The 22560-nt window shown below is 38.2% G+C and overlaps 1 protein-coding gene across 1 annotated transcript in view; it reads right to left on the bottom strand.

Annotated features, from left to right (window-relative positions):
* The window catches only part of CD96 (CD96 molecule), a gene marked incomplete at both ends in the record, with an annotated part of 65327 nt that extends 43251 nt beyond the window's left edge, over positions 1–22076 (bottom strand). The window contains 5 exons of the mRNA XM_084232656.1: positions 2419–2474; positions 5926–6151; positions 13253–13377; positions 19762–20112; positions 22016–22076. Of these exons, the coding sequence (XP_084088782.1) occupies positions 2419–2474; positions 5926–6151; positions 13253–13377; positions 19762–20112; positions 22016–22076 (819 nt within the window). The remainder of the gene's footprint in view (positions 1–2418; positions 2475–5925; positions 6152–13252; positions 13378–19761; positions 20113–22015) is intronic.
* Between the last annotated feature and the right edge of the window lie 484 nt (positions 22077–22560).

Genomic DNA, 22560 nt, shown 5'->3' with positions numbered 1-22560 from the left:
GATCAGAGAAAGAGAGAAAATAGAACCTAATCTTAAACACACATGTACATACACACCCACACAAACAATTGGAATGGAGCTTAAGAAGGTCAAGAAGTGGACATGGATTTAGAATTTACAAAAACAAAACAAAAAAAATAAACCACAATCAAATTATATAAAAAGCCACCAGAGCTAGTCTGCTAAACTCTGCTGCATGGGTTTTAGATTATGGTGTCTATTTTATATTGTTATAACCTGTTTTATATGTTAAACCTTGTTTAACTTTTTTTTTTTTTTGCATTTTAATCCAGTTGCTTTTGTTTCCTATAGGTAGTCCTCATTAGATTTTTTCCTTTAATTTTTTTAATATAATAAAGTTAAAAAGTGACAAGGACAGGACCCAAGGAAATGACTGAGTTGAAGCACAATCATGGGTTTAAAAGGTATCTGTGGGCTGTAGAAAGTCTGAGCCATTGAATAAATTGGAATTTCATGTATCCCCCCTTGTGCCTTCTTGTGGGCCATCATCAAAGCAGCATATGGAGGGCTCAGGACTGTGGGCTGAGGGGTTCTTTGGCATCCTCTGCTCTGAAACAAAAATCTACTTCGAGAGGCTCTGAGCATTAGGTTAAAGACTCCCTTTCCATCTCTTCTACAGAAGCCAAGCTGTGTACTGTGTCCCACCTGCTAAAACAGCACACGAAAACAGGACATCCGCAATAGGGACATGCTTCCTGGACATCCTGGCAGGTATAAGCCTGAGGGGCATCATCATTAGAGTAATACGGAGGTGTTCTATTTTACAGGAAAGCTAAATTTAAGTAATATACTTTGTAAGTTTAACTTGGGAGGCTAGAAGACACAGTTCATGACTGACCAAGTTCCACTGTCCTAAAGACTGAATGCTGTGGGTGTAGTGAATAAGCAGCACACAGTAGGCATCCTTGCCGATTTGGTTCATTTCTAAGGAATGAAAGGAAAGGGTAGGGAATTGCCATTAGCAAACATTTAATAATTGCCAAGTGTAGATGCTCTGCATCCACTCTCCTCCATCCTTATATCATCTTTGTAAGGCAGGGGATCATAGCTGCCATTCATTGCTGAAGAGGTAAGGAATTAACATCCCAGGGACCAGAATTAATAAGCAATGGAGGAGAATTCAGACCCAGGTCTATCAGATAACACATTCTGTGTTCTGTATTTCATTCTCCCACATTGCCCTAGAGTCGGTCACACAGGTTATGAATGTACAAGCAGAGAAAAACGTGGGGGATAAATAGTGGAGAAGAAATATTCCTGAGATGTCCACTATTGTCATGTGCCTCGTTACCGTCTATACATTTGACTTTATCCTGAGGCCTATGAAATACTTATTATGACCCAGTTTTAGGATGAGTTTGTTGAAAACATGGAGGTTAACTACTTGATGAGGATATGTAGCTAGTCATTGGTCAATTCGTTCTATCTTCCCCTGAAGCACGTTCTTCCTCATGATATTGTCCTATCGTGGATGTGGACATGCTCAGTACTCACCCCACCCCTGCCTTTTATTAATGTCAGTCAGTTGTTTAGACTCTCCAGATCTCAATTTTTCATCTATAAAATGACAGATACCTTTTCTATTCACATGCTTGTTAGAAGCATTACGTAATAGTATTGTGGTATATGAAAGGACTTTGAAGAGTTCTAAGTCATTAAAAATATAATATACTTAAATATGCTAAGAATTTGCATACTTTATTTCATTTAATGCTTAAAGCAACAACAATGTACAAACATTCTTATTACCTCTTTTATATAGTGGGAAAACTGACTACAAATATGAGTGATATTTTCCAAGGTCACAGCGATCAAGAGGAGGTGCTGGCAAGTGAGCCCTGGTCCCAGGGACTAGGGACTGAGAACTGTACACAAGAAATTAAAGTCAGAGACCATATTCTATCTTCTTTTTCTCCCACTGCCTAAGAAATAGCCAGGGTTCTGCAGAAGCACAGAAGGGCACATTTCCTCTTGTCACTTCAAAATAAAATAACAGTAAAACTGGTATAGGAAATGGATTAGAAAAAATTAAATGTCAGCTGAGTGAAAAACCTCATTCTTACACCAGGAATCACTTTGCTTTTTGCCCTGCTTTCCCCTCACTATCGAGTTCCATTTTTATTAAAAAGAAATGTAAACTATTGAGACTATTTTTCCAGGAACTGTAAGGAATGAGGATCGCAGATCACATGTTCTAAGAGTCTTAATTTGGAAAGTAAGGAATCTCACTGGATTTCTAGAATCAACTCTATTTTGTTTATCACCATCAGAAATCAACTGGCTGAGGGGCAAAGGCCAAGTTCTAAGGTCCTTGGAGAAAATGTTCTGGACAAAATGCAATCCAACACAGCTTGCCATATTATACTGTAGATTTTCAAAGGCTTTAATGTCACTCACCTGTCCCAAGACATCCATGGAGTTATTTTCCACAATCATGGGCATTTCTGGCTTAGCTTAAAGGCAAATAAAACAGTTAGTAGCAATGAATGCCATCTTACTCACGACAAGCATGTGTGGCGTATCTGTCGCAGCATATGTGTATAAGATCCATAATTCATCAACTATTTATGTGCCTGGAATTATGCTAGATGCCTGGGATACAAAGGTGGACAAACCACATTCATTGTTCTTAAAAAATTCACATTTTCACGGAGAATAAAGATACATGAATTGTAAATCAGGATACACTGATATATTTATGATAATTGAAGCCATGGAGCTTAAAAGGAAGATTTTAAGAGAAGTTTCAATATAACACTGGGGAATAAAAAGACTCCTGAGAGATGAGACATCTCACTGATATGTGGATGATTACCGGTGAATCAACTGAAATGGGGAATGTGGATTTGGGGGGCAAGCAATGAGGAGAGAGAAGAAAAGTGTATCCTATGTGTCTAAAGGCTTAGAAATAGATCATAACTTGGAGGTCCCTGAATGGGAGGAAAAAACACTTGACACTATTCAGTTATTTGGTACTAGAAAATTTCAGAGACTTTGCTTTCTTTTGGTCCCCTAAGTCAGGCAGCTTTATTCATAATTCCACCTCTGCACTTAACATTGTCCAGCACAAAATCATCATTGAGAATATCATATTGAACTAAAGTGACTTCAAGTTAGTTTTTGAGCATAGCAGATGAAGTTGTCCTTGAACCAGTTGAGAAAATATTAAGAACCTCTGTTAAACGTGCCATCAGTGCCTGCCACGTGACTCAGCTACATCTTGAAGGCCTCAGGCAGGTATGTGTGTGACTTGCTCCTGAGGATTCACTGGGGCCTCGGGAGCACACTCAGTACACCAGCCCCAGAGACCCAATGGTGAAAACCCTGGGGAGCTGGTAAATCAGAACAGTTTCCTTGCACATTTGGGGATAATCCTCAGGTGTGTTCTTCCCCAGAGGGAATGAGCTCTAAGCCCACAGTGGTCATGGACTTGGTCAGGTGCATTTTATTATCTTCCTTACTTCTTTTCTTTGAATTGTTTCTCACCCCTCTTCTGACATTTTCCAGGCTTACTTCTCAAATAATTTTACTCAAATTATTGTCTCTATGTTTTCTTTTGGGAAATCCAAACAAAGATGCGACCTTAAAATTCTAATGGGAGGAGGGGATATTCCTGACCTCCTTTTCGCAATAGTACTCTGGGGCCAACAGGACTTGAAAAAAAGAACAATTACTGAAGGTTTTAGGGATAAAGGAAAAGATGCTTTTTGAGGCTCTGAATGGTCAGGTTTAGAACTTTGAGGGAGAGCAAACTTGTGATGGCAGGGGACCCTCTGCTCAGTAACAAAACATCTATGGAGACGATGGGGGAGGTTTAGGATGTCACGGAGGAATTGGAGATGCTTTGGTCCCTAGTCTATTAGCAAATGGAGACATTTTTCAGGAAGAAGAAATGAGCTGAATTCAGGGCATGTAAAATGGGTTTGTGATACACTTGAGAATTTAATTCAAGGTTTTCAAGCTTTATTTTTGATTTATTCTGAGGAAAGGGTATCGAGTAGGTTCTGAATAAAATATACATATTGTGCCAGGACCACTATAACAGACACTCAGGTGGCATCCACAAAGAGATTAATGTCTGCATGAAACTCTGGTTCAAACACAACCTAGGTATTGTTAAGGGGGGAAGTTGGGAAGCAGGGAAAATTTAATTCTATGAACAAGCAGGTAGAATCTCTTAATTTTATACATCTACTAAAAGAAGACACAGACATGTAGAGACAGAGATATAGGACATGCTTTAAATGTTGATAAGAAAATTAAATCAAGAAACAGTGCAAACCCCTTAATCAAATGGGACACAGTTCTCCTAACTTGGAATCAATATTTCTTTTCACATCCTTGATGACTGTCTGTTGATTTGCCAATAGTCAGACAAAATGAGTCAGTTCCATGTTTGTATTAAGACAATCAAACTCTGTTAAGTGAGCAAATAGTAGAATAAGAGAGCCGAGCAGTCTTTTCTAATCCTTCTTGAGACATTGTTCAGGCTCCATAAGGAACCTAATCATTGAGGCAATTGACTACTTCCTAGCTCATCCCTGAGGAGAGACAAGGAGGGCAGGAGGAAGAGAGTGTGAGCAAAAGATTTAAATGAAACAAATCTTGGCTGTCAATATTCAAATTTTTATGAATTACAGGCTTGGTGCTGTCTTCAAAATACTGAATTGTTTGCCCTCTAATAATAATGCAAAAGATTCTGAGTAAAAACAAAGATTTTTTCCACTTGTCCTGGCATTTGAAGAACTGAGGAAAAACTAGCATCTCATGGCCTTAGGTATTATGGAATTATTTTTTCTATGTTTACCTCACTTTAAAAAACAATTAATGTTCATCCACATCACCACTTTTCTCTTTGCCTTCATTTAACAATGATTTTAAAAACAAAGTTGGGCCTCCCTGGTGGTGCAGCAGGTTGAGTGCAGTGCTGTGAAGCTGTCCGCAGCCTCTGCATTCCCGGCCAGCCAGGGAGATTCCCACATGGCGTGGCAGACCTCTCCTGTTTCGCCTGCTGCTCCCCCCACCAGTGCTTTTGGTCTGTCTGCCTGTTCTGTTCCCTCTCTGTCTCTGGTGAATCCTGTCACCCTCCCACACCTCTAGCATGTACCCCAGCTCTTGTATAAATAAAAAATAAATCTTTAAAAAAAAAAAAACAAATAAAAATAAATAAATAAAAACAGTTATTGGTCATAAAGATAAAAAATATCTATAGCCAGAACTTTCTGCATAAATAGAAAATAGCAATATTTCCATTCAAAATAGAAAAATATTTTTCTACCTATCCCTTCAAACTTGCATCATGAAGTTGTCTCTGCAATTTGAGTGAGACCACAGTGGATATCTCAGTTCAGCTCCACACTCTTAAGAATGCAGGGTTAAAGGGCCACCCCTATGGGTGGCTTGGCTGAGCAGCTGGAAATCTCTTAACCCGTGTGGCCTTGGTGGGGTGAGTGCACAGTTTCTTTGGAGTTGTGCTTATCATCTTTCTCTTCTCATACAGGACTCATTTTTTCCCTTGTTCTAGCAAGCAACTAAGGCAATTAGATGAGCAAGCAATTGATCTTTGGCATTTATAATTAAAGAGATTGCCAGTGTTCTTAGGAAACATTAAAGTTGTAACTAAGGTTGTGGTGACCAGGAAATCGATCAATCTATGATTTTAAGATTTTAAATTAAAATCTTGTGATTTTATTTTACTAACTGAACCATCATTTTGTTTAACATCCTGATTTCCTCCATGTCCCCAATATGAATGACAAGCATCAAGAAAAGAGAGTTCCAGAAGAGCAACCCTTGCTTGGCTACCCAGCAGCTAGTAGGGTTCTTCTTCTGTAGCAGAGACCAAGGCAGGAGAAATTGACAGGAGGATGGAAGGGAGTCGAGAGAATGAATGAAAACTCTTACCAAAAACTTTGACCTTGGTGAAGCTCCTCAAGATTTTGCTAGTATTGACTTTAACGCAGCAAGAGAATGTCAGGCCATCATCATGGACTTGGACTGGAGAAAGCTGGAGACTGTAGTTTGTACCCAGCTTGACTCTGTCTTTAAGTGATGTGGACTTGCTGATGAGATGATGTTGGGTATTTCCTGAGTATTTCCTGATAAGTATTTCCTGAGTTCTATTGTCCTCCTGGTGAGAAAAGTTAGTTACCAGTTATTGAGTGCACAATTTTGCCACATGCATGAATTCACCTATATCTTATAAAAGTCTGGAGGATGATACTAAATTAAGAGATATTTAATGTTACTAGAGAAAGTATCATTACATGTAACTTTCAGTCACAAACCACCAACAGTCTCTACTAACATAGAGAGAAACTTGCTCCTCTTCTGACTAGATCTTCCCCTTCATAACCTGCTATAAGCTGCATATTTGGGGGAGGAGGAGGATTTGAGTAGTATAGTGCTGGGGACTAATGGCAGATAATAAGTCTCACTTTAAGTTCTGGAATCTTATTGCTAAAATTTGTTGAGAAGGCTATATAACTTTTGCTTATTAAATCTTGATCTGAACTAGATAATTATAGTCACCCTCTCTTCCCTAAATTGTTCTAGAAAAGGTCTCATTTTAGCTCTCCTCTAAATCCTAGACTAGGATGAGGTAAAGAAGTATGTAGGGCACAAAATTTAAGGACACACTTACTCTTGGGGTCTTTTAAGTGAAAGTTGTGCGCCTGAAAATGAGGTGCTGTAGGTACCTCCTTACCTCCTTATATCAGTCAAGTCATGGTTCTGGCCCTTCTACCTTTAAAAAGGATCCCACCTGCCTCCCCAGGTGGTGCAGTGGTTGAGCGCTGGGCTGTGAAGCTGGATCCCCGGCTGCCTGTGAGAGTCCCACATGGCCAGCAAACCTCTCCTGCTGTGCCCACTGCTCCCGTCAGCGGTGTATTTTGTCAGCCTGCCTGTTTTGTTCCCTGCTCTGGCTCTGGTGAGTTCTCTCACCTTCCCACGCTTCTGACTGTGCCCGGCACTTGTATAAACAAACAAACAAACAAACAAATTTTTTTTTAAAAGGGATGCATGAAAAATAATCTGAATATCTGAATTTTGGAAATCAAAGTTTATTTGGAGTACTTGGTTTCTCTGTTTCATATCCTTTCATGGGTCTATGAAGAAAAACCACAATTATTCTTTCCCTACCCAGAATTTCCATGGACAAAGTGAAGGGGGTGGTCACAGTAGCTCAATATCAATAAATGTGTTGAGGGCTCAGTGAGAGTCTTGAGGGACTCAAGGAGAAGGATCCAAAAAAAAAAGGGTCAGGTTCTTCTATCTCTTTAGTGGAAGTTAATATTCTCAACTGAGTTGCTTTGAAAACATTCTGATGTATAAGCTTCTTCTCCAGAGAGCCTAATTTAGTTGTTCTGGGATGAAATTCAGGCTGGGGCATTTTTTCTAAAGGTCCTCAAGGGAGCCAGGCCTGAGAATAACTGATCTAACACTAAACAGAAAATGACTGACTCCTTATGCTCAAGAGTCCGGGGAATGCAGGGAACAGTAGTGAAGGAGAGTAAAGAGGAATGCAGTGGATGGGGAAGGAGTCAAAATAATGGAACCAAAGATCTGTTACTTGTAATCTCTAGCCTTAAAAACTGAGACAGATTAGGAGTAGAAGAAATGGAAGCAAGTGAGTAAGAGAATTCAAGTATGGGCTGGGAGCAGACACAGCAGAGGCATGAAGGCAGGCTTGCTAAGCAGACAGTCCCAGATTATACATAGTAGAAACTCCTACCCTAAGACAGTTTTTAGGGCAATAGCACTGGTATCGGTTCTATGCACAGATACACAGATAGTGCTGTTCACAACAAATCATAGTTTGCTTAAGACTTACTCTTGAAGCTGTGTGTGTGTGTGTGTGTGTGTGTGTCTGATACCTACAGAAAGGAGAACCGAAGAGTCTGTGTTTCTGTAAAATTAAAGGGAGAGGACTTATATTATGAAGACAGAAGCGTCACCATTAAAAGGAGCATCAAACTTTTGATGGTGATAGCAGAAAAAGAGAAAGGCACCACTGTCTTTGCTGTTCTGGAGGCCAATAATTAAGGAGACAGGTGCCCCCTGCAGTTCCTGTAGCACAACAGCTAAGTGTTACAGCTCTTGCTTCATGTAGATAATGGTTTTGGAAAGAATTTGGAGCTCATAGTGTTTCTTGATCATTTAGTAAATGACTTGCTATTTGGAATATTTCCATCTGCACTTTTTTGTGGGAAGAAGACAGTTGGAGGCTGATGCTGAGTTTCAAGGCTGATGAGAAAAACTGCTTTTTCCTTTATCGTGGGGCTGAGTGTGACTGACCAGGATGATTTCATTGATTAAGGAAAGATATACAGAAAAGCCCACATTGTGCCAAAGTTTTTTCTTTCTCTGGGAAGTTGACTGGTATAGATAGAAAAGGGTTTGTTCTTCTCTGGGGAATAATGGAGTTCTGTAGCAAAGTATACCTTGCAATGTACAGCAGGAGATCCTGAGAAATTCTGCTATAAAGGGGGTGGCTGCCTGCATGGAGCAAAGAGGAGTGGTGGAGAAAACCAGCACAGGCAAACAATGAAACGTCTAGTGTTGGGAGGAGAAATAGTACTAATTATGTCCTGACCACTATTCATCATTGCTTACATTTACTTAGCACCTACTACATTTTAGGCACTGTGTAAAGTTCTTTCAAGTCTTGTATACTCCCTACAATAATCTGAGGTTAAGTAACTTGCTCAAAGACCACACAAAGTAAGAAAATAGTTAAGTCTTAGCATCAAAGAACAGGGATGCCAGGTCCAGGGGAAAATAGACCTTACCTGAGGTGAGGCCTTCCTCGCTCTAATTTTAGATCTTAGGTCACACAGCTACCAAATAGTAGAGCCAAGACTTGAAAACAAAAAGTTCCCTCCAAAAGTCAGGCTGTTAATGACTTTGCTGTGTACAACCTCATAAAAGTAGTAGAACAAAGAGTGCTTGCCTTTTCTGCTTAGAATCTATTTGAGGAGAACAAATTCACAAGAAAAACAAATACAGATTCAGGATCCACAGAAGAAAAATAAATAATTTTTGAAACTTGAAAAACTCAGCATCAGCCTCCAACTGCCTTCTTCTCACAAAAAAGTGCAGATGGAAATATTCCAATAAATAATTACATATGGGAGTTGGATAAAATAATTAGCATGATGAGAACTAGGTGGGTCATACTGAATCATGGAAAGCTAGTTCCTTATGGCTCTAAAGAACTGAGAAAAGCTCAAGTAATTCATGGAAGCTTTCTGAATTTTATACTAGAATCAGAATTTTCAATCAAGAAAAGGGACATTGGTACTATTTGACTAGTGATACTGTCTCATCTCTGAGTGGACTGAGTCATAGCTGGCTGTATTGACTATGTTACAAGGCAGGTGTCAAGTGTATAGAGATCATTCAGTAAATTCTGTTAACTGCATTGATTGCTGCTTCTTTATCTTCAAATTGCTTTCTGTCTTCACATTTCCTCCATTTATTCACTATCCACTCAGTGCGGCCAAAGCAGGCTACTTGCAAAGCTCTCCCATTCATTTTGCAGAGCACCAGAACAATATTCTTCCCATCATCATGAAGGGTTCTCAACACTTTGTAGGCTGGCTAGCACTTTAATTTTTATTTCAGTGAAGAAAATTAGAGTCAACTGCCACCAGGTAAAAGGTGATAGTTTTGTTTTCCCAACATTGCTTATAGTACCATTTCACTTTTTGTTTAAATATAAAACATTAAAAATATTGAAGATGAGCCTATTGAAGAGATATATTTATAAATAACAATTTAAAGAAACATTAGCATCTAAATTTTAACTATGTGGCTTGATCACATATCTTGGACTGACAATCCTTCTCCTTTTCATGATTTTAGGGAGAAAAATCATAGATTTTTCTTTGCCCCCCAACTTTGGGGACAAATTGTCCCTCAACACCTGCCTCCAGCACCTACTGCCAACTTGTACTCATAGGCCTATCATTTTTAATTATCCAGTTCAAACATACCCAAAGAAACTTTTCCACATCCATATAGTCAGAGTCATACTATTTTTCCTTTATGCTCCCATTTTTAAATATTTTTATTAAAGTTATATTGCAAGGTTGGAAAAATATGCCCAATATAGTTTTGTATTCCTGTAGGACCTAGATGTGAAAAGAGATTCACATGTGTTTATTAGATTGAATTAGAAAGTACACTATGGGAAATTATGACTAGAGTTTGTAATGATAACAGAATATTAGAGTATCATATTTAGAAGCTCCCAGAATAAGCCTACACAATTTCCCTGATGGCTGTATGCTTGGGCCCCAGGACATAAAGTAAAAAAATATCACTTGTCCTTTATTTACTGGTTGCATCTCATCTAAACACACACATTCTATGCCCTCTTATAGATCACTCCATCATGCACGAAGACCATCAGTGTCTACCCTTTGTGCTGACCTTGTTACCGCTCATGTTATACCAACAATGGACCCTGTTTGTACCTGATGGCTGTCTGCTCCTGTGTACTCACAACCCTGGAGTGTAACTTTCCCCAGGGCAGAGTATCTGCTCCAGGAACCTATTTGACATAGCTTTAGCACAGGATCTGACACAAACAAATTTTAAAATGATAACTGGGAATCCTTCCAAAAACTTTTCCCACGAGGATCATAAAGGCATTAATTAGATTTTACAAAATTCCACATACAGGAATACATGACTTATCCTTTCTGTTGACCTAGATTCAAATAATTTTAATATGGAAAATAGCTGACAGGGCATAAGTTAGTTCTTGAAGTGGGAACTCGTAGTAGTTTCCCAGAGTCACTGACTTCAGCATTTCAGGTTTCTACTGTCCTGAGGTGACCTTCACCATCTTCACTTTTTAACCTCTTTCTAAAAGCCAGTTATATCACATTTGTGAGAACAAGTGGCTTGTCATTGTGATTATTATTCTTTAACAAGAGATCAAAGAAAACTATGGACTGGAGGGAATATTTATGTGCTCTGCAGAAACACCCATCCAGTTATGAGATGAAGAGCGACAGCTTATTCCCTAATATAAAAACATCAGATGACTTCATGAGAATTGTTAAATCCCACAGCCATCAACAGTGTGGAGCACAGATTTAAATCATACGAACAAATAGATTGTGACATTTAAAAGGGGAGTGCACAGTAGGAATTTAATCAGCACGTTTGCCAATACAATGTTCCCTTTGAAAAGAGGTTTCTTTCAGAGAGATTCTTCAAGTTGTCTGTTTCATGATGCATTCTTTAAAGTGACAGCATAGCTTGAGGGCCTGGTGGAAGTGTAGGACTTTACGCTCTCACTGTGTGACCTTTGGTTTACTCTGTCCTTAATTTATCCTAAATGTCACGGTAGGATCCAAAGAGAATATCAATATAGCCTTCCAAGTTTCTTTGAAGAAAACCCACAATAAAGAATGTTTTATCAGTTACCTAGTCATTGATAGTTAATGAGTTGCCATTCACTAACCAATCGAACAACCAACATGAATTTAGTGACCAGCAATTTAATATGAGGGCAATGAACAGTACTGTGGGGAAAAAAACACAAGAAACAGATCCATTCATTATTTATTAAGAATTTATCCAGTGTCTATATTCTCTCACTAGAGCAGACGCTGGGTGATTTTAAAGGGAGTAACACTTCTTTGTGCCTTGGAAAGGTTTAGTCACAAAATACAGAGGCTGACTGAAAGCTTTGAATTTACTTGCCAAAACCACATTATATATCCTTGAGATAAGAGTATTGCAGATCAATTTAATTGCCAGCAAAAATAGGTACAACAAAATTTTATTAAATTTGATTATTAGTTTTATTATGAACTTTATTATTCCCATTGATAATGAATTGGTGATAATTAGGGTGGAAACTTTTTGCTTATTAGTGGAAAATAGTAATATGAGCAAGGCATAGACAGTACATTTCTGTGGCTGTGGTCATGTTTAGTATAGCAGGTTTCTGTCCTCCTGAGATCACCTGTATGTTTTAACCTTTCTGTAAGAACCACAATATATTAAGTTAAGAATAAATGATACTAAGAGTAGGCATAATGCCAAGGAATCCTTATATTTTGGAAATCAAGCTCTAGAAAGGGAGAAAAAGTGTTTTCTGATAGAAGACAGAAAGACATTGTAGAATTTAGAACTGCATGAGGAAGTAATTTTATAATATTTTTTCTTTTCATACTCCTGACTATTCAAAAAATATTTAGACAGTGTATTTTAAGACTTACTTGAAAGTCAGTTATTTTGTATTTATCACAACCCTAGAGAAATCTTTTTATGTTGTGCTTAGTTTCCATGACAGTCCACAAAAATCTAGGTAACTTGCAATACAAATGATCAATCATGTGAATACACTGTTTTACAAACTCTATCAGATACTACATTGATGAAGATCTCTGAGTTCTATAAGAATTTTTAAATTTTGTATTTTCATTTTGATGACAATCTAAAATAATATAATTTTATTCTGGATCATCTGAACAAGTACCCTATCATGTGATTCTTGAAATTATGTTTATGGTTTTACTTTACAATTGTGTTAGTCTTATGTTATCACTGGATTTGTTAATATCTGGTTGCCATTGGTTGAAAGTATTAGAAAAGATCTCATAAAAATTCAGATTTTTCACTTTCTTAAATTTTTAAGTCAGAAAACATGGTAACTCTGGGGTCATGCAATTATCCCTGTGACATTAATAGAATTGAGCAGGGACTATTTCTTAAACAAGTTCTGCTTCTCTTATGTACATTTTCTTCTTATATTTTACAAGCATCAGAATTTGCTTTTCCTGATATAAAACAGTATTTCCCAGAATGCAGTACAAAGGGTTCTGGGAAAAGAGGGCTTAACCCTCTGTATATGTTGCTGATAAAACATATTTATGAGTAGGGGCTTCTGCTGGATATGAATCCTACCCAGGAATCATCACTCTCTTTTTCTCTTTGTAATCATGATTTGGTGTATAGTTTGAAATAGGAACTAACCTTTAGAAATGACTTTCTAAATTGCTGCATTCAAAGACTTGGACGTTTGCTGAGTTAGAAGGAATCCTCGTGCCCCGCCCAAACCCCTCCTCCCCAAACCTTGGCCATTCCCCAACCTTCCACATAAGGCCTGTCTCTTATTCAATATGTTACCTTCCTATTATTGCTTGTTATTCATTTTTACTTCATTAATATTTAAAGATTGCAGTTATTCACTGAAAAGGGCAACACTTACCACCAACCATGTAAAGTTGAACTCAGACGAAATTTCTGAGGTGATATTTTGAAAGCATGGTATTTCCAGAGTCTGATTTATCTCTATTTCTATTGTATGGTTACTTCTCCATTCATGCGGTGTCACTGCAACAAAACATAAGGTGAAAAAGTCATGGGTCTGTGATTGGTTTATAAAGTGTTTTTTACTGAAGAAATGAGAACAGTTTTGATATTCAGATCCATCTGTCCTCACAGTGCAAAACCAGACTGTAATCCTTGTTGCACAAATAGCAAAATGGATACACTAAGAAGCACAGGGAGATGCTGATCGCTGGAAAATTACAGGAAAACTGCCCTAACAAACGTGAACTCCAACTTGTTATGTTTCTCTGTTTTAACCCCAAATGGGTGCTTTCCTTGATAAGAGAGATTATAAAACTTTATAATTTAAGACATTTTAATATTTTATTAAAGACATTTAATAAATGTCTTTATATTTTAAGACATTTTAATAGGCAACTACTTCCAGAAAAGTTTTAGTTCATAGCAAACTGAGGGGACAGAGTGCCCATGTTCTCCTTGCCCCATGCACACCAGCTTCCCCACTGTCAACATCTCTCACCATGTGGAACTAGTGCCACAACTGATGAATCCACACTGACACATCATTACCACCAAAGTCCATAGTTTATTTATTTGGGTTTACTCTGTTGTCTGGTCTATGGGTTTTGAACATTGCAGTGTTGATACTGTATTTTCAGGTGTTCAGGCCTAGTCTCCCAGCCCAAACGGATCCCAGGCTGTGGGGAAAGTGCTGAGTCCCAGGCACTAGGCCAGCATGGTTGGTGTCTCACGAAGCCCCAGCAGGAACTTTGCTGACGCTCAGGCAAGCAAGTGGAAAAAAGACAGATTTATTTAGATAAAGAAAAAGATTATTGAGGAGAAAAGGGACAGAAATAAAGTGGGACTTCCAGGCCAGTGGAACCAGGTCAGGGAGGGCCAAAAGAGCCGAAGTGGAATCGGGCCTCAGGGAATATAGACCTTCTTTCCCTAGTTATTCTAAGGTTCCACCAGTCTCTTTGAGATTGGTTAGATCTCGGTGGTCTCACTGCCTAAATGTCTCTGTGCCCAGAACTAAGTCTGTGTGTCCCTGCCCTTATCTTAGAGTCCTTTTTCTCTATCATCCTTGTCCAGGAATGTCCTGTTTCCCCTAGTCCTGGGGTGTTTGATTAGTCCCCTTTGGAATTTGTTGCCCTTATCTCTGGAGCCTTCCTTAACTCTCCTGAAGTCCCTGCACTGCCCCTGAAGCTGCATAATTATCTCTAAGTTGCCCTAGGACTCAGCATCATACGGAATACTTTCACTGCCCTAAAAATTCCCCATGCTCCTCTGTCTATTCATGCCTCTTTCTCACCAAATTCCTGATATCCACCGGCCTGCTTTTTGTCTTTAAATCAAATTATCCTTTTAGAGCTTATAAACCCTTATTCAAAAAAGGAGCGATGCAGAAAAATATATAGGGAAAACTCTTTGAAAGCACATGAGAAAAATATCTGTTTAAAGTCTCTCTTTTTTGGGAAAGTTATTGTACATATACATACACATTTGCAACTACCCTATAATAATAGCAAGAATAATTTATAAATGAAAACAGCTCTATCATCCCAGCATCCTGAAAATTTTCTTATCTTTTCTTTTTTTATAGTTATGTGGATTTTGTTTGTATACATATGTTTTCTCATCTTTTGCAGTCCCATTTACCTACAAATATTACCTATGCTTTTTAAGTAGTTTTGTATAATTCTTAAACTACTTGTGGCTGCAATAGAGGCTTATGTCATTCATTTATGTACCATCATCTATTTGGACATTTATAATTATTGAATCACAATGTTTGTTCAGTTTGAGTCTTTATTTGAACTTCTTTCTCTTACCATAGGGGGAAATGGGTGGGGCCAAAAAACCAAAGTATCTTTTCATAGAGTCATTAAAGCGATAAAGATTGAGACAGATTAGCTAACTACCAGACCCAACAAGCCTTACATTTCCTGCCAGAAGTGATGCTGCTGCTGCACCTATGGAAGGAATAAGGACTTCCAGAAGCTATTGGGGGTAGAGGTTTAGATCTTTGATTTGGAGAATTGAATGCACATGGGTCACGTGATGAGCCATGCCCTTTCCATTCTGCCCTTTGTTGTTGTTTATTTTCAAGCAAGCCCACTTCATTCCCTTACTGTTGGAATAAAATTCCCAGGAAGATCTCTATGGCCAATGTCATGGAGCCTATTCCCTATTTTCTTGTATGTATTTTATGGTTTTGTTACAGGGCAGGAAGTTCCCCTTTTCCTGGGCACCACCTTGTTACAGTTTCAGGTCTTATATTCAAGTCTTTAATGCATTATTACATTTTGTAAACAAAAGCAAAAATAAACAAATGGGTTACTGCAAACTAAAAAGTTTTTGCACAACAAAAGAAATGATTATCAAAATAAAAAGGCATCCCATTGAATGGGAGAAGCTATTTGACAGTCATATGCAACAAGGGTTAATAACCAAAATATATAAATAATTCACAAATCAGAAAAACAAAATCAAACAATTGGACTAAAAAATGGGCAGAGGATCTGAATAGTCTTTTCTCCAAAGAAGGCAATCAGATGGCCAGCAGGCACATGAAAAGGTGCTCATCATAGTGTATTATTAGGGAAATACAATCAAAACAATGAGATATCACATCACACTTGTGAAAATGCAAAAGCATATTACCCAAAAGAAAAGAAACGACATGTTGGAGAAGATGTGGAGAGAAGGGAACCTTGGTGCAAGGTTGGTAGAGATGTAAATTGGTACAGCCCTTTTTAAAAGCAGCATGGCTATTCTTCAAAAAATTAAAAGTAGAAATTCCATACATATCAAACTCAATATGTTTGTTCCTTGACATCAGTCTTGGCAATGATCTTTTTTGTGTCTGACACCAAAAGCAAAAGTAAGCAAGTGGGACTATATCAAACTACAAAGCTTCTATACAGAAAAGTAAACCATTAACAAAATATAAAGGCAGTAGGATGGGACAAAATATTTTCAAATCACCTATCTGATAAGGAGTTAATATCCAATATGTCTAACGAACTAATGCAACTCAGTAACAACAAAAACCCAATACAACCCTAAAATGTGGGCAGAAGAAATTGAAGAGACATTTTTCCCAAGAAGACAGTCAATGACCACAAGAACATGAAAAGTTGCTCAATATTAGTAATACGCTGATCCCCTGATAGAGGCACAGTCTTTGATTTTTTTTCCCCCTGGTTCTACTGACATATAGTTGACATATAACATTGTATTAGTTTCAGGTGTAGAACATGATGATTTGATGTGTCCATATTGCAAAGTGATTACCACAGTAAGTTTCGTTAACATCTATCACCTCACGTAGGATAATAGCATGTAGTTAGACTAAGATTATTAAGATTATATTCTGCTACAAATGATAGATTATAAAAATATTATATTCTACATTAATTCTATTACCTTTCCTCCTCCTCCTTCTATTATTACTACTACACCTCCTCCTCTTACTAATGCTTCCAATAACCAAATTAAAAGGATTCCTCCCGATGGAAGATTAAAGCCATGTTGTACTCTCATAATGCATCCTAATAATTACAAATTTTAAAATGCATCAAAATATTAAAATCTGCAGTATTTTGGAATCCAGTGGCATTAAAATTAAGGAAACCTCCATTAAAATAACCCAAGACTTAACTTAGAGAACTGTGTTTCTTGCAATAACCAGAAAGCTCCTAACTTATGAAAAAACCCTATCAACCAAAAATGAAAAAGAAGAAATGTCAAACTGTTTATTATATTTCTCATCTATGGCCTTAGAGCTCCAGGGTACATGCAGGAGCAAAATGCAGTAAAAAAAAAACAACAAAGTCCCTTTGATGGCAGACCTTCCCAGAACAAGGGATGCAGACACACTCTTTTGTGAGCAAAGACCTGAGGAGAATGACTCAGATGATAACAGACGGAAACAGGAAGTGGTTCCAACCACCAGTGGCTCCTCAGCAGGTTAATATTTAGATTTTTATACATGAGTTCTCTTTGCATTTGTTTATGTACTTCATAAATATTTGTACTTCTGGTACACTTTGCTTCCCAAACTAGCTAGCAAGTTTGGGGATGTCACAAGAATGTGAGAGGGAAGTGGTACAGTGAGAGAAGTGAGTGAGGAGCAAAAGCAGAAGAGGGAAGGGAGGTGTCACTGGGTGGGGACTTGGTAGGGCTTTTGCTTGGCAACTGCCGGTTGTGTTCAGTGTCTACCCGCTTAGCTCTATTCCAGGTGCTCATTTATGGTCCATTTTTATTCTTTCTGTTTTGCAAACAGCAAGACTGTAAACAGAAGTCTGGGGAAATCTCAGACTATGCAAAGCATGTAGATGTGGCTTCTGCATTTCCAGTGGCTGGCACCTTTTAGTAGCTATAACTTAGCTCCCTCTGCTTGTAAGAAACATGCTTTCCTTAGTGGCAATACCACTCTCCTTCCTGGATAACATGCTAGTTCTTCTTCATTCTTGTCTTCACATCTTGAGCCATCCCATACCCAATTTTCTATAGGGTATGTCAATTCATGTTGCTAATTCTCAAGGGAGTAAACATTAGATCTTCAGTTATGCAACAGTATAGCATGCAGATTTAGGTGCAAGGCCAAGGTCAATATGATTTTGTGCTAATGAATGGCAGATGTCCTGTTGGGTTCCAAATGAGGCAAATAAAAAGAGAGGGAGGAGCACTCATTTTTTATAAGAATTGAGAATAGTGTTTATTCATTATTATTATTGTTATTCTTAATGAAAACTATCATTTACTTAACTATAAGTACCCTTTGGCAGGATTTATATTAAGTGCCTTATATAAATTATCTCCTTCAATCATCAAAATAATAGTACCTGTGAAGGAGGTACTGTAATTATCCATACCTATTATGTAGGGAAGCAAAAGATTAGTGACTTGAAATAACCTGCCATAGATGAGATGCTTGTAAGTGACAGAGCCACATTCAAATCCCAGCTACCTGACTCCAAAGTATGTGTAGCTGAACAGTATTCTATAGAGATCTCTATGTTTCTCTTCATTCAACTCCACCCCATCCCCAACTGAACAATTTTTTTTTCCTGGAAAACAGCAATGGAGCAGGGTATTTTAAGGTAATGGTGGAGAAATTCCTAGAGGAAGGTGGGCTGTTTTAATACCCTGGTCTTATCTCTTGATAAGAAGCAGAGATAATAAATCCACACATGTTTATTGTCCGGGGCAGTTCCATGACTCTGTTAGTGTAGTTTCCACGAGTCATTATTTTTCTCTTATTTTAACAAGCCACTTTGCCCCTGAGTCAAAAACATTTCATATCCAGTGCATTTTGCATTTGTTGGCCTTCATTTTAATTCTTTTCCATGAGTAGAAATGGAAATTATTTACTTTAGGGCCAAGTAACGTAAGGTAGGTGTTATTATCAACATTTTCCATGGGCACAGTGGGGACAGAGAATTTACATGACCAGACAAAATTCATTTCTAGTCAGAAAAAAGCCTGAACTCAAGCCTAAGATTCTTGCCTTCAAATGCGGACCTCTGAAGCAAGTATGTGTGAATGCTGCATGTCTTCCCTCCTCTGAGGTACTTTACCTGCCTTATACTGAATTATATCCTAAGCCACTTTTATAAATTCTCCCCACAAACCTGCTCTCCTTTCTTTGCTCCATCCCCCATTTCAATGAATGATACCACCATTCAGGTGTGCATGCCAGTTACCTGGATGTCATCTTCAATTTTTCTCTCCCCGTCATTCATACTGCCATTGCCCCATATCCGCTCTATTACACTCTGTTTTATGTCCAATACATAAAATTTAACATATTCTTACTATATCTACTTGCACTACCATTCTGTCTTTCCTGGGTTTATCTCCTAATTAGGCTCTACCTTCTCCTTCTTGTCCACCTTCAATCCATTCTCATTTTGAAACCAACACAATCATTTTATAAAACAAATACAATCAGGCTCCAAACACTGTGCCATTCTTTTGTTGAAAATACTTCAATAACTTCCCATGGCCCTTTGATGAAAATCTATATCTTGGATATGGGTGAGTAGGTCCAGTTATGATCTGGTCTTTCCTTATCTCCATCTTCACCCTGAGTGTCCACACTGCAGGCCCACCAGCATGGACACATTTTCTCATGTCTACTCATTCTTCAGTCCTCAGTGGAGGTGTTGTTTTCTCAGGGTCAATTTCCCTGGCCTGTCATGCGCTCTCTCTCAAGATGGTTGTAGTTCTTATCACTTATCCCTGTTTCACAGTATGTGTGATCAATGTCTGCTTCCCTTACAGATAATTCCTGTTTTGGCCTCATCTTTGTGTACTTAGCCCCATGCCTACCACAGGGCAGGTGCATGATGCATATTTGTCAAATGAATGTAAGCTGATGGAAACAAGCACTATCCTCCCTCTATGTGTCATGCTTACCAGTTGTCTGAATGAGAACGTTGTAGATTTTCGTTTGAATGCCCTCTGGATACATAGTAAAGGTACACTCGTAGTTCCCACTGAGCGAGGAGGACATGTTCCTTAAGTACAGAGTCCATTCTGACACATTTCCAGGAGCTTCTGTGAAAGCCACCAGTGAGTCACAGGGACTCCCACCGGTACAGTAATAGCCATACAGGGGATGATAAACGGCAATCAGTTCTTCTTTATTGGTGATCTTGGACCATTGCATCTGCACCAAGCCTTTCTTTTGGGTTTGGCAAATCAGGCTGACATTAGAGCCAGGTGAAGCATAAATATTTTCCGCATTGGATGTTTCTCCCCATATCCCTGAAAAGAAATGTCATGAACATCAGTTTGCATAATTCAACTTGAATGATTCTTAATTTAAATCCTTGATCACTTTGGTGAGGTGAGGAAGCCAATGAAGAAGCATCTCGCTGGCTGCAGTAGGGGCAGAAGAGAGCATGTGCCTGATCCAAACACAGAAGCATGAGACTTAATGCAAAGGAAGAGGCATTTACTTAAGGGCACTAGATGAATTGACTAACTTCTGACTATCCCTTTATCTGGTTATCTCTCACTACCTATGAATAAAATTAAGCCTATTTGAAAAGTAAAGTCTACAAGCAAACTTATTATGACAATAAATCTTGCATTTATGTAATGGCTTTATGGGGGTGGGATTATGAATCAACAGCTGCATATAATACTAGAGGCATTTTCTGAAACTGCAAACATAACTCATATGCATACAGCAATTTTTACTAATGCATGTGTCCAAAAGGCTTTTACACATGCTAGCTTGTTTAATTCTCACACACCAAAGAGTGATGCTGTTAACACTAGTTATCAAAGAGGAAACAGGCAGAGAGATTAAATGATTTGCTCCAAGTCACAGACATATCTCCAGTAAAGAACATAAATTTGGTTGCTTAGAATCTGTGTTCTTTCTATTAACCTCATAATCTCCAACTGCCTCCCAAATTAGTTGAGAAGGGCAGGAAATTTGACATTTGAGATATGAGGAAAGAAAGGACCTTCATTTCTTTGTAGCTGGGGATCCTAAGGGGAGGAAAGCAGAAAATATTGCAGGTAGGGCTTCCACTAAAGACAAAAAACCATTGGTTAGTTCTGTCAATAATCAATGCTTTGAAATACTAGACATTAAAAAAGAAGAGTCCCTCTCATCAAATAGCACTGCACACTTGAAATATGTTAAGCACTGAGTCTCTCACACGCCTTCAATATTATAGGCCTCAGTTTTAGAATTAACATGGAATTCTGTTATAGGAATGATATATTATTGTGACGAGTGCCACTGAAGCTCACAAAGGGAAGAGATAAAAAGATGACAGACATCTGAGAAGATACAAGATTTTTAAAGGTACTTGACAAATGGGAATTATTTTACTTTTATGGATGCAAAAGTTTGGGTAGGCAGAGGTTAGTCAGTTTAATGGAACTCCCTGTGAGCTCTCCTTTGTCTGACAATATGCTCTGATTCTATGGATAGCACTATATTCCAAAGTCACCTTTGATTTAGAAATTCTCCTTAAAATCTTGGTAACTTAATGTGAAAGGCAGTTAATTCTTAAAACACCCTGGCTCACTGTAATATGCTCATGCTATGGTAGGCAAAACTAATCTTTCCTCCTGCTATTTTTAAATAAGCCCTTAAGGTATTGGTTCCCAGTGTCTTAAGGATCCCATTCCGTCTCCCAGGTCCACACACTAACATGCCTCATTAAAATTCAACATATGTTCAATACCCAGAGTCATTAGTATTGGGAGAGGAAATGCTTATTTTATCTAAAAGGAAAAAAGATACATGAGAGAGAAAAAGTTGAGCAAGGATCTCTGAGCATGAGGGGTTCTGAGAAGTTTTTAGTATTCTGAAATTGTTCTGACTACTGCTTGGAGAACATTTCATTTCCAAAAAGCACACTAGTGCAATTACTCCAGAGATCCTTTTAGGAAGGAAATGGGTGAAAATGTCTCAGTGCAGGGGCACAAAGCACCCATTTCTTTTTTGTTTTCAGTATTCATTAGTAATCATTGCTATACGCTAACATCTCTCCAATAGCTGTCACTTAAATACATAACTAAAAACCTTAGTAGAGATCTGTTTTTTGGTGATTAATTTCAGCAGCAGACACAGACATTTTAAATAAACAGAGGCCCCCTTCACTCTTAAAACGGCTGGCTAGACAAGAAAGAACGGAAGACTTACCCCTGACAAAATGTATCTGGATGATGGAATAGACAGCACAGTATGTCCATTTCTTCTCCATCGTCTCCTGAAGGCCTCACAGCAGCAATTCCATAGTATCACAGGTGTTAATTGATGTCTTTAATTAAGCCACGTCTAGCCACCCTGTTCGTGCTAAGAAACCCCAAGTTTACCACACGCCTAAGTCTATTTATGACTTCGCTAGACCCAGGAAATGCAAAGCAGGCAGGAAGATAATGTGGTTCAGTGCTAAGTATATCTTACAGTGTTGAAATTCTTCTTTAAATTTTATGTATTACTTATGTTAAAAGATTTTGCAGTATCCAAAGATTCATTCCTGCAGGATCTCTGTGTCAGTCAAGTTGCTTCAAAACCCAAACAAATAAATCATGCAGAGCAGTTTATAATGTGCGTTTTATACATTTCTTTTCAAGAGTACAAATTCATTTAACAAATGTGAGCTTAGTATCCTTCATAATAGTTTCTCTGTTCCATGTTAAAATAGGTTTTCTTTCCAGAATTGCTCCAGGGTGAACAAAGAATTA

Source organism: Talpa europaea (genome assembly GCF_964194135.1).
Source record: "Talpa europaea genome assembly, chromosome: 4".
NCBI classification, from domain to species: domain Eukaryota; kingdom Metazoa; phylum Chordata; class Mammalia; order Eulipotyphla; family Talpidae; genus Talpa; species Talpa europaea.
Note: the sequence above shows the minus strand (reverse complement) of the source record. Positions and strands in the feature narration are given on the sequence as shown.